Here is a 14293-nt window from a genome sequence, read left to right on the forward strand (position 1 = left end):
TTTAGAGTGGCACAGGTGTCCGGCCCTCAGGGTGACTCCCACCCCACGGCCTCAGTCGCTCCTCGGAGAAGCGGGCTCTGCGGAGCACGGGCTCCTCGGTTCCTGCGCGCAGATGGATCTAGGTTGGGGAACATATGGCCTACAACGCGCCGCGGTCCCCAGAAGGCCTGGCACGGTTAGGAAAGCGTGTGGAATTCAGTCACCGGCCTCGGCGGGCGCAGTAGGCCTGGGCCTCTCCCTGCGCACGGCGAACGGCCGCAGCCTGCCAGCAACCCTGGCTCTGCTCCAGACCCGGCCTGGGTGACATCACCAAACTCCTGCGATCAGAGCGGGGCGGGGAACAGGACCCGAAATCCCCTAAAAACAGAGTGAGTAATCGTGGGCCCGCCCTCCAGGCGGGGCCGGGACCTCGAGCGAGCAGCGCCGCGCAGCCCCGGGAGCGGCCTTGCAGCCGGGCGGGCCTCGGGACGAACAGCCTCGGCGCCCTCCGGTCGCGCCCCCGGTGTCCCCGCCTGAGCGCCGCACACCTCCCGTGCCCTGCGAGAGCGGCACACCTGCTCCGGGCCCCCACGCGCGTCGGTGGCGGCGGCGCAGCGCGCAGGCGCGGCCGGATTCCGGGCAGTGACGCGACGGCAGGCGCGCGCCGCGCATTTCCGCCTCTGGCGAATGGCTTCGCTTTAACGCGCCGCGGGCTCAGCTGCGACCCCGGCCCCGCCCCCGGGACCCCGGCCATGGACGGTGAGGCGGCCCTCTGGCCCCACGAGGTGGCTGCCCTCGAGCCCCGGATACCGCGGCGGGAGCCCCCCCTTGCGCCGTCTTCCTCCCCTTTCTGCGCCGCGGGGTGCTGCGCAGGGAGCCGCAGGCCGGATGGTGGCACGGGGCGGGGCGGGGCGGGCTGCGAGGGGTCTGACTCAGTTGCCCCTCTCTGTGGAGGGCGCCTTGACTCAGTGTCCTTCCTGGGTGAGAGTGCGGGTGACCTTTGACAAACAGTTTCCTCGGCGCCCCCCATCCGTGTCGATGCGATTGGTTCTGGCTTCCTTTCCTTGTAAAGGAGAAAGTATCCGACTCAGTTTCTCCTGTAGAAGAGAGGGGGTGATATCCTTTCTCAGTGTTCCTTGAAAATGGGCACTGACTCAGTTTCCCCGGGTAGAGGAATGCCTCTATTCCCCTTTTCTCTAGTGGAGAGATGCTGCTGTCTTCTTTGCCCTGCCTCTTTCAGAGCAGGTTGTGGGATCTTGGCTCTGTCATGCCTTTCCTGGTGAGGACGGGCAACAGAGTTTACTGACAATGTGTCTTAACTTTTCAGATCTGTTTCCCCTCATCTTCCCCTCGGGTAAGTGGACCATCGTTCCTCAGTGGGTAGGGACTGTCCTGGAGTAGGGGTCACAGGGGCAGCAGCCAATGGCTGGTTGTGTCACCCACAGAGCCAACCCAGGCTTCTGGGCCCTATGTGGAGATCATCGAGCAGCCCAAGCAGCGGGGCATGCGCTTCCGCTACAAGTGCGAGGGTCGCTCAGCAGGCAGTATCCCTGGAGAGAGAAGCACAGATACCACCAAGACGCATCCCACCATCAAGGTAGGCACCAGCCCCCAGGGCCCTGAGCTAGAGACTGATGGGGGAAGGCACCGTGGAGCCCCAGCAGACTTGCCTCCTTGCCACCGTGCCCCGCGTCTAGGAGCCAGGTTTGGCATTGCTGGCCCCTAGAGTACTCTGTACTTTGGACAGATCAATGGCTACACAGGACCAGGAACAGTTCGCATCTCCCTGGTCACCAAGGACCCACCTCATCGGCCGCATCCACATGAACTTGTGGGGAAGGACTGCCGGGATGGCTTCTACGAGGCCGAGCTCTGCCCAGACCGCTGCATCCACAGGTGAGTCCTGTGCAGGTCAGGGCTGGGGTGAAGTCAGGGTGACGTCAGGATAGGAGGCAGGGTGGGAGCAGGCTCGGGGCCAGGCAGCTGTTACAATGTTACCCCTTTCAAGACACAGGCAGAATTCTGCGTCCTTGCTCTGTTCCCAGCTCTGCCAGCAGGACCTCCTTTCTCTTAAATCCTTTAACAGACAGGAACTCCATGGGATAAAGACGAGCTTATCTCCTTGGAGCCACAGACCTTTGTGGCTGGACCAGCCAGTCCCTATAAGAAAGATACCCATAACGGACTCTCCTGGAGCTTAAATATCAGCTGGCAAACGAGGCAATAAATAATTGTACAGATAGACATGGTACTGCTAGAGAAGAATAATTTCTATGAGGAAAAGAAAACATAGTAATAAACTGGAAGGAGGAGGCTGGCCTCGTTACTTGGAATCAGAGTCTCATAGCCCAAGCTGGTCTTGAACTCGTTAGATTTAACCTGCCTCTTCCTCTCAACCCCAAGGATAACAGGCATGTACCACCATGTCATGACTTTGGGCTGGAAGGTTACAAAAAGCCCCTCTGCTAAAATGGTGCGAAAACCAGGCAAGTCCAAAAGAACATTCCATGCACAAGAAGGAATAGGTTTAGTGTGCTTAGGAATGGGGAAAGACGCCCCCTGTGGCTGAGGTAGGACAGTGGCTTGGCTCACATTGGCCAGGTCCACAGAAGCTTGCCGGTGGGTACGAGTGGGTTTCACTGCAGCACAGTGGTAAGGCAATAGAGGGTGTGAGGCGTAGATCTGTGACCCGGGAGTGGGAAGGGAAAAAACTGATGCCCGCGACACCATAGCTTCCAGAACCTGGGGATCCAGTGTGTGAAGAAGCGAGACCTGGAGCAAGCCATCAGCCAGCGCATCCAGACCAACAATAACCCCTTTCAAGGTAGGAGCAAAGCAACTCCATCACCTTCCCTGTGCCTCCCTCGTCTCCCTCCATGGCCAGGCAGACAGGATAAGTGGAATCTTGCTGCCAGTTTGGCACACATCCATTTTACCATCGAGAGTCAGGCCTAGAGAGGGCTCGTCTTCTGTTACAGCCGAGTTAGTGACTCCCCACCTCTGTTTTTCTGACAGTTCCCATAGAGGAGCAGCGTGGGGACTATGACCTGAATGCCGTGCGCCTCTGCTTCCAGGTGACAGTGCGGGACCCATCAGGCAGGCCCCTCCGCCTGACTCCTGTCCTCTCTCATCCTATTTTTGATAACCGTGAGTGGCCAGCTCCAGTAAAGGGAAGGGAGGGCCTGGGGAGAGCGCGGGCTGGGGTGGGTGGGGCCTGCCAGAAGAGCTCCACTTCCTTTAGGCCAGTGGTGCTGGCCCGGGATAGGGCAGAGAGACAGAGCCTCCCTCAGCTGGAGCCTGATGGGAAGTGGCTGTTGTCCACATCTTGTGCTGAGATGCTGGCCTGCCAGGACTGTGGGCAGGAGTCTAGGAAGCAAACTCCCAGGAACTGAGATAATGCAACAATAGCAGCTCACGGGAAGCTCTCCGCTTACCTGGGCTGACACTGATGGATTGCAGTCTCAATAAGCATTAGGGTAATTGAAAATAAAAGGCCTTTAGAGTCCCCAAGGACCTGAAACCAGTATAAACTGGAGTGAGGAGGGAAGGACTCCTTGCCAAGGTAGAGGTGAAGCAAAAGCTGACAGTGCGAGGTCAGATTGTCTCCTTTGACTGTGAGGTCTGGGAAGGAAAGCACAGCTCTGTGTCACTCTGTTGCTCCGGCTGGAACTGCGCTCCACACGCAGCAGGAGGCAGTTTCTGAATTGTTTGGGGTGAAGAGCGGATGGGAACCATCTGCAGAAGGGTGGTCAGCAAACTGGGAGACGACATCTATGGGGTACCGGGGAGCCCTCTCAGGGTTCAGGGTTTTCTTCTTGTCACGCCCTCAGGTGCCCCCAACACTGCTGAGCTCAAGATCTGCAGAGTAAACCGAAACTCTGGGAGCTGCCTTGGTGGCGATGAGATCTTCTTGCTGTGTGACAAGGTGCAGAAAGGTACGAACTGGGCTCTGCAGAGGGGCGGGGTGAGGATGCCAGGGACCTCAGTGGCTTCAGGGGAAGCAGGGTGATGTCTCAGGGAAAGAGCATCAGGAGTTGGGGACCGAGGTCTGTTGGAGTTCAGACATACTAACCCATGCTGCTGCTGTCTCCTGCAGAAGACATTGAGGTGTATTTCACCGGACCAGGCTGGGAGGCCCGAGGCTCCTTTTCTCAAGCTGATGTGCACCGGCAAGTGGCCATTGTGTTCCGGACTCCTCCATATGCTGACCCCAGCCTGCAGGCTCCTGTGCGCGTCTCCATGCAGCTTCGGCGGCCTTCTGATCGGGAGCTCAGTGAGCCCATGGAGTTCCAGTACTTGCCAGACACAGGTGTGAAGCTTGGGAGGGTAGTACCGAGGCTTCTGCACTTCAGCTAGGAGAAAGACCAGGGCTGGATGTCTGGGACAGCACTTAGGATTTTTTTTTTTCAGCGGGGAGGGGGATGGAGCTTGAGATAAGGTCTCTCTGTGTAGCTCTGGCTGTCCTGGAACTCACTCTGTAGAACAGACTGGCTTTGAACTCACGGGGATCTGTCTACCTCTGCCTCCCGAGCACGCCACTACTGCCCGGCTAGCACTAAGATTTATATATACTGTATTTATTGCACATAATATTTCTGTCAAAGACAGATCACATGTACCATGGTGATCACATAAGACCACATTGTCTAGCCAGGCAGTAGTGGCTCACACCTTTAATCCCAACTCTTGAAATGGATCTCTGAGTTTGAGGTCAGCCTGGTCTGTAAAGCTAGTTCCAAGACAGCCAAGGCTACACAGAGAAACCCTGTCTTGGGGGTGGGAGTGGGGAGGACTACACTGTCTAATGACATAGATGTCTTGGTTTGTGTAAGTATACTTTAAAATGCTAATAATGAGCTGGGGCATCAGCACGCATGTGTAACCCGTGTGCGGTGGTGTGGAGACAGACGGTGTAGAGCTACTTGTCTGGCCAGCCTTGCAGATCAAGGTGCTCCAGAGGCAGCAGGATGTCCTGTCTCAAAAATAAAGTGGACTGGACATGGCAGCTCACATCCCAGCACTGGTGGGCAAAGACAGGCGGATCTCTGTGAGTTCAAGGCCACCTGGTCTACATAACAAGTTCCAGGCCAGCCAGGGCTATAGAGTGAGATCTTGTCTCAAATAAATAAAAAGGTGGGTGGGGCTGAAGAGGTGGCTCAGTGGTTCAGAGCACATGCTGTTCTTCCCGAGAACCCAGGCTTCATTCCCAGTAGCCATGGTGACTTATAGCCATCCCTGTCTAGTTCCAGGGGACCTGACACTCTTCTTTGCACATGGTGCACACACATACAAGCAGACAGACAGGCAATGCACATAAGTAATTCTTAAAAAATATGGTGGAGAGTGGTAGAAGAAGACAGCCAGTATTGAGCCTTGGCCTTGACATGCTTATGGACACATCTGCACACACATGCATACACATACATGAACATGTACATGCACCACATACACACAAATGGTAATAATAAAATAGATGTTCATACAATGACAGATTTGCCAAACATGTCTTAAGATGTGTTCCCATTCTTAAGCAACATATAATTATAGTCAGAATCCATTTCATATTTAACAGTGACACCCAACTTATTCAGCTCTATTTTGTCTGCCCTTGCTGTGAGCATTTCCTTAAATGACTTGGCTTTACTCTCTCATCGCCTTCTGAGGGGAAAGGTTTAGCTGAATGCACTAGCAGTAGAGGCAGTAGGTGCGCGTGGACCAAGGTCACTTGGCTTTGTGGATTTTGTCACTACCATATAACCCAGCTTCATTTTGCTCAAGGCTTAGTGCACAATCAGGGCCCATTAAGAGAGAGGGGGAGGAGCTGGAGCACTGGCTACTCTTGCAGTGAACCCAGGTTTATAATTTTGGCACATATACGTAAGCCCACAACCATGTAATCCAGTCCCAGGGCTTCCAAGGGCACCAGGCATGCACATGGTGCACAGACATACATGCTGACAAGACACCATGCACATAAAGTAAATAGCTAAATTTTGGGGGGAAGACTTTTTTGGGACAGGATTTCTCTGTGTTGCTCTAGCTGTCTTGGATCTCGCTCTTAGAGACCAGGTTGTCCTCGAACTCAGAGATCTGCCTGCCTCTGCCTCCCGAGTGCTGGGATTAAAGGTGTGCACCACCACCACTGCCTGGCCCCACCTATCTCTTAAACCAGGTGCTACTTGTGCGTGTTTATGATCCCAGCACTGGGGTGGTAGAGGCAGGAGGAACAGAAGTTCAAGGTCATCTGTAACGACTTGGTGAGCTTGAGGCCATCCAAGTTACAGGAGCTCTTGTCTCAAAAAAGAAAAAGAGAGCTGACAAGATGCTCTGAGTAAAAACACCTGCCACCAAGCTTGATGACCTGACTTTGATCCACATGATGGGAGGAGATGATTGACTCTTGCAAGTTGTCCTCTGACTTCACTCTTTTTTTTTTTTTTTTTTTTTGGTTTTTCAAGACAGGGTTTCTCTGTGGCTTTGGTGCCTGTCCTGGAACTAGCTCTGTAGACCAGGCTGGTCTCGAACTCACAGAGATCCGCCTGCCTCTGCCTCCTGAGTGCTGGAATTAAAGGCGTGCGCCACCATCGCCCGGCCTCTGACTTCACTCTTGCTATGATCGCACGCACACACTAAATGTAATAAATTGGTTGTTTGTTTGTTTGTTTCAAGACAGGGTTTCTCTGTGTAGCCCTGGAACTCACTCTGTAGACCAGGCTGGCCTCAAACTCACAGAGATCTGCTTGCCTCTGCCTCCTAAGTGCTGGGATTAAAGACATTTACTGCCACCACCCAGCTAAATTTTTTAGATGTTTTTTTAAAAGATTTATTTATGTATTTTATGTATATGAATGTTCTTTTTTTTTTGTTTGTTTTTGTTTTTTCGAGACAGGGTTTCCCTGTAGTTTCTAGAGCCTGTCCTGGAGCTAGCTCTTGTAGACCAGGCTGGCCTCGAACTCAGAGATCCGCCTGCCTCTGCCTCCCGAGTGCTGGGATTAAAGGCGTGCGCCACCACCGCCCGGCCAGTATATGAATGTTCTATTTGCATGTATGTATATATGACAGAAGAGGGCATTAGATTCCATTACAGATGGTTGTGAGCCACCATGTGGTTGCTGGGAATTGAACTCAGGACCTCTGGAAGAGCAGCCAGTGTTCCTAACCACTGAGCCATTTCCCCAGTCTCCATAAATTAGTTTTTTAAAAATCAGAGACTGATGGGCAGTGGTGATGCATGTGTTTAATCCCAGCACTCGGGAGGCAGAGGCAGGCAGATCTCTTTAGTTTGAGGTTAACCTGGTCTTCAGAGCAAATTCCAGGGCAGCCAGAGATACACAAAGAAACCCTGTCTTGGGTGGGGGAAAAAAAGCTGAGGCTGGGAGGCAATTTTGGAAGGCAGTGCACTGGTTCAGGAAAGGTGATGGAGCGTGTGTCTTGCAGAGGGGATGATAGCAGAGGTAGAAGAGCACATCCCCTGTCCCTGTCTACCCAGGTCACCCTGCAACCCCCTGGCCTTTTTGCCTATGGCACACACCACGCAGCCTCACCTCAGAGTGTGTGTTGCTCTGGCCTCTGCTTGGAGTGCTTAGCTGTTGAGCACTCATGACTCTCACCACCCATCTCCCGTGACCACCTCTAGTCAGATCTCCCTGCCTCACTACCCCGGCAGGTCCTTACCCTGTTCATATGTGCAGGCGTCCTTGGCATGTCCAGCTTTTTGTCTTGTTTTGAAGCGGGCTCTTACTATGCAGTCCTGTCTTCTTGGAACTTGCTGTGTAGACAAGGCTAGCCAGCCTCTGAATACATGTGCCCCACACCTGGCAGCACTTCCTTTGTTCTGCAGTATTTCTTTGCTGCATGTATATGCACATGAGTGTAGGTAGAGCTCAGAGAACAACTGGCCAGAGTCGGCTTTCAGTTCTCTGTCCTCCACGGAGCGCGCCTTTATCTGTTGAGCATCTTACTAGCCCAAAGGTTGGACACGGGATCCTGGCACTTTTTAATGTCACATTTTTGAGGATTAAACCGCTTGCGTTTACCCATTCCCAGTGGCCAGGAGGAAAGGCAGAAGACGGGTGCTTGGCAAGTCGTGTTGTTAGTACTGGGGAGTAAATGAAGCCGTGATGTTCAGGGTAATTCCAGTTTCCAGTCTGGGTGCCAGGACAGACAGATGGAGAGACAGGGATAAGAAGTGGTGACGTTCCCTTCGAAGAAATGAAGCCGAGGTGCTTTAGCTAGTCTGAGAGCGTCAAACCTGAGCTGAATGTGGCGTCTGAGGCTCGCCTGCGGTGCTCGGTGCAGTGTTGCCCTCTGAACCTAGGCGCATGCTCAGGGGACCGGGTGAGCTACAGGCGCTTGTCCCTCTGAGCAGGGCTCCTTTCCTTAGCATCACCCAGGGGTCAAGATTCAGCCAACAAGGCTGGTTGTGGTGATGCAGGCCTCTAATCCAGCACTTTGGAGGTAAAGGCAGGTAAATCTTGGTAAGCTTGCCGTCAGCCTGGTCTACAGAGTGAGTTCCAGGACAGCCAGGGCTACATGATGAGTCTGTCTCAACAAACCAAAGGGACGGGGGACGAGTCATTTAGACCCTTCTCAGAAAGTTACGCATCCCTTTTTTAATTGTTGGGAGAATAGGTCTTAGGAAAATATGACCCCACTGCCTTCCTGAAAGGCCGGCTCCTGGGAGAAGTGGAGCCCAGCTAAGGAGAGTAAACTGTACCATCCATATTGCTTTCCCAGATGATCGCCACCGGATTGAAGAGAAACGCAAAAGGACCTATGAGACCTTCAAGAGCATCATGAAGAAGAGTCCCTTCAATGGTAAGCTGGGGAGAACCCAAGCGGGAGGAGTAAACAGCTAGGCCAAGCTCTAGACATCAGTGAGGACGCCCGGAGTCTTAAAGCTGACCTAGCTTTTGTTCTGTAGGGCCTACTGAACCCCGGCCTCCACCACGGCGTATTGCTGTGCCTTCTCGAAGCTCAGCTGTCCCCAAGCCAGGTAAAGAATTCCTTTGTCCTACTTAAATGTGGATCACATTTGTTCAAACTGAAGTTGCAATATTGTCTGGAAGGGGACTGAGCAGACATTGGTCTCATCTGCAGAGTTCTGAAGGCTACCCTCCCTAGGACCCATGCTTCTCAGGGGTGTGGCGTGGGACTCTTGTCAGGATCATCCAGAGAGCAGTGCAGGTGTGGATTCTTGGGTTCCGCACAGACTGATAAACTTGAGGCTTTGAAAGTGTGGCCCAGTAACCACCAGTTTCCTGAGGGTGTTAATGCAGCCATAATCCAGCTAAACTCCGAGCTAGGCCCAGACCTCGTGCTGGCAGCCTGCAGTGCCAGCTACTCAGGGTAGCAGGAGGGTCAGGGTCCAGGTCCAAGGCCATCCTGGACTACAGGGTTGAGTTTAAGGCCAGCTCCAAGCACCCTGTTTCTAGTTAGAGAGTAAGAGCAGGGGTAGGTAGAGTGCTGGCCTGGCATGCGCGAGGCCCTGGGTCGGTGCCCGGTGCCAAGGGTCTGAACAAACCCTGGCTTGGATACCTCGAGACGCAGATATTGGAGATGGATGGTCCATGCCCTTGGCTCTTGATTGGATTTAGAAAGAATTTAGAAAGAAGGAATCACCTCAAAAGTAGTAAGTTATGGGGCGGAAGAGATGGCTCAGTGCTTAAGAGCACTGGCTGCCCTTGCGGAGGACTTAGGTTCTGTTCTCAGCAACCATGTGGTAGCTCACAGCTGTCTGCCACTCCAGATCTAGAGCATCCTCTGCCCCTTCTGGTCTGTGAGGGCGCCACGTTCATGGAGTGCACATATGTAAAAGCAGGCAGAACACTCACAGGCACAGTAAAAGTAATAGGTTGTGAGTTCTAGTGTGTGGCTCACCACTAAGCCCACGGCCCAAGGGTTTATCCCCTCGGTTGGTTTTGCAGCTTTAACGTGAGGAGAACTTTAAAAGGTCAGGGGTGAGAGCTTTGCAAAGTCCGGTAGCCAGAGAACTCCTCAGTGTGGCCCTTGGAAGTGGACCCTACAGTCCAGTACAGCTTTTGATTCCCTAGAAAGGAACTGAGTCTAAGCATTCTAGAGAGGGGCTGAGTGGTGGAGGATGGGTATGCATGTCTTCAGTGCTTTTTCTGACCTTTCCTCTGTCTTTCTCCTCCAGCCCCCCAGCCGTACCCCTTTCCAACATCCCTCAGCACCATCAACTTTGATGAGTTTTCCCCCATGGTGTTACCATCTGGGCAGATCTCCAATCAGGCCTTGGCACCATCCTCTGCCATGGTACCAGCTCTGGCTCAGCCCCCAGCCCCTGTCTCAGTTCTAACCCCAGGTCCTCCCCAAGCCCTGGCCCCACCCATTCCAAAGAGCACCCATGCCGGGGAAGGCACACTGTCCGAAGCCCTGCTACACCTGCAGTTCGATGCTGATGAGGACTTGGGGGCCTTGCTTGGCAACAGCACAGACCCGGGTGTTTTCTCAGACCTGGCATCTGTCGACAACTCAGAATTCCAGCAGCTCCTGAGCCAGGGCGCGTCCATGCCTCACCCCACAGCTGAGCCCATGCTGATGGAGTACCCCGAAGCTATAACTCGGCTAGTGACAGGTTCCCAGAGGCCCCCTGACCCAGCTCCCACACCCCTGGGGACCTCAGGGCTTCCCAATGGCCTCTCAGGGGATGAAGACTTCTCCTCTATTGCGGACGTGGACTTCTCAGCTCTTCTGAGTCAGATCAGCTCCTAAGGGGCTGGCGTTGGCCCTGCTCAGAGCACCAGGTTTCAGGGTATTGAAGCCTTCCCAAAGCACTTACAGATTCTGGGGAGCGTGCTCCAACTGCCCCCAACTTCTTTGGGTAATATCTTCTAGGGGTGGCAACTTTATTCTTTTATTGGCAGTATCTCACTCTCTCTTTATGGAGGTGCTTAAGCAGAAGCATTAACTTCTCTGGATGGAGCTGGGGGACTGAGTCTTCTCCTGTGCTCTTGGTAGGGAGCCCTGGACCCCCTCCCATCCTCCAGTTCTAGCACTCTCCAGAGAGGGGCATGCTGGAGCTGTGGCCTTATTATCAAGAGTCTTCCTCAACGTTGACCCAAAGCAAAGCTCCTAATAGCAGCCCCTGTGGGGTGCTGCCTGACACCAGCACATGAGGGGCCGTTTTTCTCTCCTGGGCGCTCCTGCCCCACCAGCTCTTTCCATGCCGAGCTGTGGCTGAGGGGAACAGGTGGGATAGCGCTGGCCACCTTCAGGATCCTGAGGGAGTTTGGTCTGAGACATCCCTGCTCCCCCTTTTCTTAAGTGCCTTAATAGCAGGGCAAATTGTGTGGAGTCAGGAGGGCCGGCTAGAAGCTCAGCCACAAGACAGTCTTCACTGAGAAAGCTATTGGACTCTTGCTCTTTCTAGCTCTGAACTAATAAATGTGTTACCATGCTGGCAAGAGAGTCGCTGTCTTTCAGCAAACACTGAGCGCACTCTGCTGATCATTTCAGGGTGGGAGATGGTGAAATGATCAAGTGACTTTGGACTGTTATTTTGAGGCCTGGGACCTGAGGATGCCCCCTGAAAACCTTGGATCCCATCTGGTAGATGTAAGGGCAACTAGAGCAGGGCTCCCACTGTAAAAAGTCCCTGCAGGAGCCAGGAGCTGTGGGTGGAGTCCCAGTGATGGAGATCCCACGTGTTCAGGTCAGCAGAGATACAGCCTGGCCAGGGAGGTGTCCTGAGAAGAAGAATGATGAAGAACCCAGCACAAGGCCAGCCTGGTCTACAAGAGCTAGTTCCAGGGCAGACTCCAAAGCTACAGAGAAGCCCTGTCTTCAAAAAAAAAAAAAAAAAAAAAAAAAAAAGGACCCAGCACAGCAGTTGGGAGGTTGAGGCAAGAACTCTGGCTGAAACAAAACAACAAAACAGCCACCTTGCATCCTGGTGAACCGTTCAAGATCATCTTGAGGACTTTCTGAGTTGCCCGCACCATGGTCTCAAAACTGCTTGCTCACTCCGCCTCTAACCCTCCCCATCCTCCACCCCCGCCGAAAGCCGGGCTCGTTTGTGGTGCTCTCCTTTGACCACATCTCGCCAGAGGCAAAGGCAGGAAGGTATGTGAGTTCAAAACCAGCAAAGGCTACACAGGGAGACCCTGTTTCAAAATAACAAAAACCCAAAGCCTGTACCAGTACTTTTGATACCATGTTCCAGGAGGATCTCTATAACCTTAACCCACAGCCTTACAAACCTAAACAAAGGCCAGGCGAAGGCTCAAGTGCTAAAGCGGGGTATACTTCCGGTTTCGTTTTGCGCACGCGTAGCAGCTAATGAGTGGTACGGGCTTGAGGGCCAGTCTTTTGGACGCGCACGCGCTGTGGAAGCACTCAGCGCCGGGTGGTGTGGCAACGTGCTCGTGGGGGAAACCCCGTCTGAGAGTTTTTTTTTAAGTGTGTGATGGGCGTGCTGCAAAAGTTAGACCCCTGGGAACAACAGGCTGTTGTGAAGAGTCCATATATGGTCCCTGCGGGAGACGATGCGAGGAGGCAGCAAATGTTGGGGAGCAGGTCTGTGGTCTAACATCAACGGTGTGTGCACACCCTTAGGGGGCGGGCCCAGGGGCGGGCCTGAAGCAAGGGTGTACCACCCAAGGACCCGGCTAAACCCAACGCCAGCTGAGGCAGAGCCGGTCTGGTGTTTGTCTTGGGATCAGAATCCAGTGAACTTGTCCCGGAGAAGCCGGGAGGCGGGACTGGCATTAGCCACCGCGCTTGGGGCAGCACCGCGAGTGAGAAGACTTGAAACCCAAGGACATCCTGCCGCGGTGCTTAGTATGGGTTCTCAGGCTGAGTTTGGGCAGTGCCTTGTTCTTGGCTTTCCCAGTGTCCTGAAATAGCCCCGGGTGACCCCCGGAAGTCCTCTTTTAGTCCTTCCCACACTCCCTGAATGACCTCACCACACTAATGGCTCATCCGCCCCAATCTTTGTCTCTAGCCCCGACTTCTTTCCCCCTGGTGCTAGCCACTGAACAGTTCTACCCTAACGTCTCTTAAACTTGCCCTGGTTCCAAGTGGCCGCAGTCATCTCCGGGTGTCCACTTCCTTCTTCCTCTGTCTCAAGTATCACCCTCCCATCCGCTAGGGGCTCCAGCCAGAAACCACCTCTTCTCCCTTACCAATGTGCATCCAGTCTTTCACAAGGTCCAGGGAAATCTGTCCATTCTTCCCCATTGTCACTTCTGTCTTCCCTCTAGGACAGCTAGCTGCTCCAGCTTCCTTCCTTCCTAGCCAAATAGCTCACCCCCAGACCTTCCTTACCACCCTTAAGATGGTAAGGAAGATCATCCACAAGGTCAGATCCCAGATCTCTGCAGACACACCCCCAGAGTGACCAGAGCCTTTCAGTTCCTTCCACGCTGCCCCGAAGGCTGTCCCTGTGATGGCTAGTCTTCATTGTCACCCTGACTGAATTTCAGATCACTTAGAAGACACATCAGGCTTGTTTGTGTGGGAATTCCAAAGATTTTAGCTAATGGCATCATTCCATGGAGTCCCAGAGAATAAAAGGGAAAGGAGAAAGTAGCTGAGCAATCACTTTGGGTTCTCTCTGCTTCCTGACTGGATACAATGTATCTACTCCCATCCACAACTTCTCCAACCATCAAGGACTGAATCCCCTTGCAGTAGAGCCAAAATAAACCCTCAGTAATTTTCGTCCCGTATTTTATCATAGTAATGAGAAAATTGGTCACCAGTCAGGAAAGGCTAAGCCCTGTGCAGGAACTACTGATCCTGGATTCCTAGTGCACCTTCTCATGGCCCTTTCTGACCCAGATCCAGTCTCTTTACCTCGCAATTCCTTCACGTACCCTAACCAGTGGGCCCTGGACTGCTCCTGCTGGAATACCTCTGACATCTGCAGGTGAACTCAATTTTCAAAACGCAAGCCTCAAGTCACCTCCTCTAAGAGGCCTTCCTTATGCTCCTGCCCCCCACTTTGTTACTCATCCTAGCTTATTTTACCACAGTGTGAGTAGGTCAGCCCAGGGCCTGGGTTTCAGAGAACTCCCTGGGTAGGGGCTGATGAAGCCGGTGCCTTGTCTGGCCTCAGTAGAAGCAGGGTGTTAAGACCAAGTCCAAGTCTGGAAAGATGATGCTTCTAAGGAAAAGACCCAGCCTGGTGAGGAACAGTGGATGTCATGGCCAGCTGAGGGAGAAGGGGGTTGAGAGCCACTGTCCTTTGGGATACAGAGAGGAGCTACCACCTCTGGAACAGGGGCCTCCTGCAAGAGGTGGTCAGGTAGCAGGATCAATGATGTTCTTTAGGCTCAATGACCGAAGCAGC

At 53.5% G+C, this 14293-nt stretch overlaps 1 protein-coding gene across 3 annotated transcripts; it reads left to right on the forward strand.

Moving 5' to 3' along the window:
* Positions 1 to 349: 349 nt before the first annotated feature.
* Positions 350 to 11405, forward strand: Rela (RELA proto-oncogene, NF-kB subunit). Of its 3 annotated transcripts, none has more exons than XM_038314769.1 (11): positions 350 to 368; positions 1307 to 1333; positions 1425 to 1576; positions 1727 to 1875; positions 2712 to 2803; positions 2995 to 3126; positions 3810 to 3914; positions 4076 to 4288; positions 8716 to 8796; positions 8903 to 8974; positions 10136 to 11405. In XM_038314769.1, the coding sequence occupies exons 3-11, from the start codon at positions 1484 to 1486 to the stop codon at positions 10711 to 10713; spliced, it is 1515 nt and encodes a 504-aa protein (XP_038170697.1). In that variant the 5' UTR covers positions 350 to 368; positions 1307 to 1333; positions 1425 to 1483; the 3' UTR covers positions 10714 to 11405. The 3 variants fall into 3 exon arrangements, with proteins under 3 accessions (XP_038170697.1, XP_038170688.1, XP_038170707.1); XM_038314760.2 differs by lacking the exon at positions 350 to 368 and adding an exon at positions 446 to 738; XM_038314779.1 differs by lacking the exons at positions 350 to 368; positions 1307 to 1333; positions 2712 to 2803 and having other exon boundaries at positions 1449 to 1576.
* Positions 11406 to 14293: the final 2888 nt, after the last annotated feature.

The sequence above is a fragment of the Arvicola amphibius genome, chromosome 1, assembly GCF_903992535.2.
Source record: "Arvicola amphibius chromosome 1, mArvAmp1.2, whole genome shotgun sequence".
NCBI lineage: Eukaryota > Metazoa > Chordata > Mammalia > Rodentia > Cricetidae > Arvicola > Arvicola amphibius.

Excerpts from the sequence above, each read along its gene's own strand:
- Rela (XM_038314760.2), top strand. Across the intron at positions 1,577-1,726 it reads AGACGCATCCCACCATCAAG|ATCAATGGCTACACAGGACC; the intron begins GTAGGCACCAGC and ends TACTTTGGACAG. Across the intron at positions 2,804-2,994 it reads CAACAATAACCCCTTTCAAG|TTCCCATAGAGGAGCAGCGT; the intron begins GTAGGAGCAAAG and ends TTTTTCTGACAG.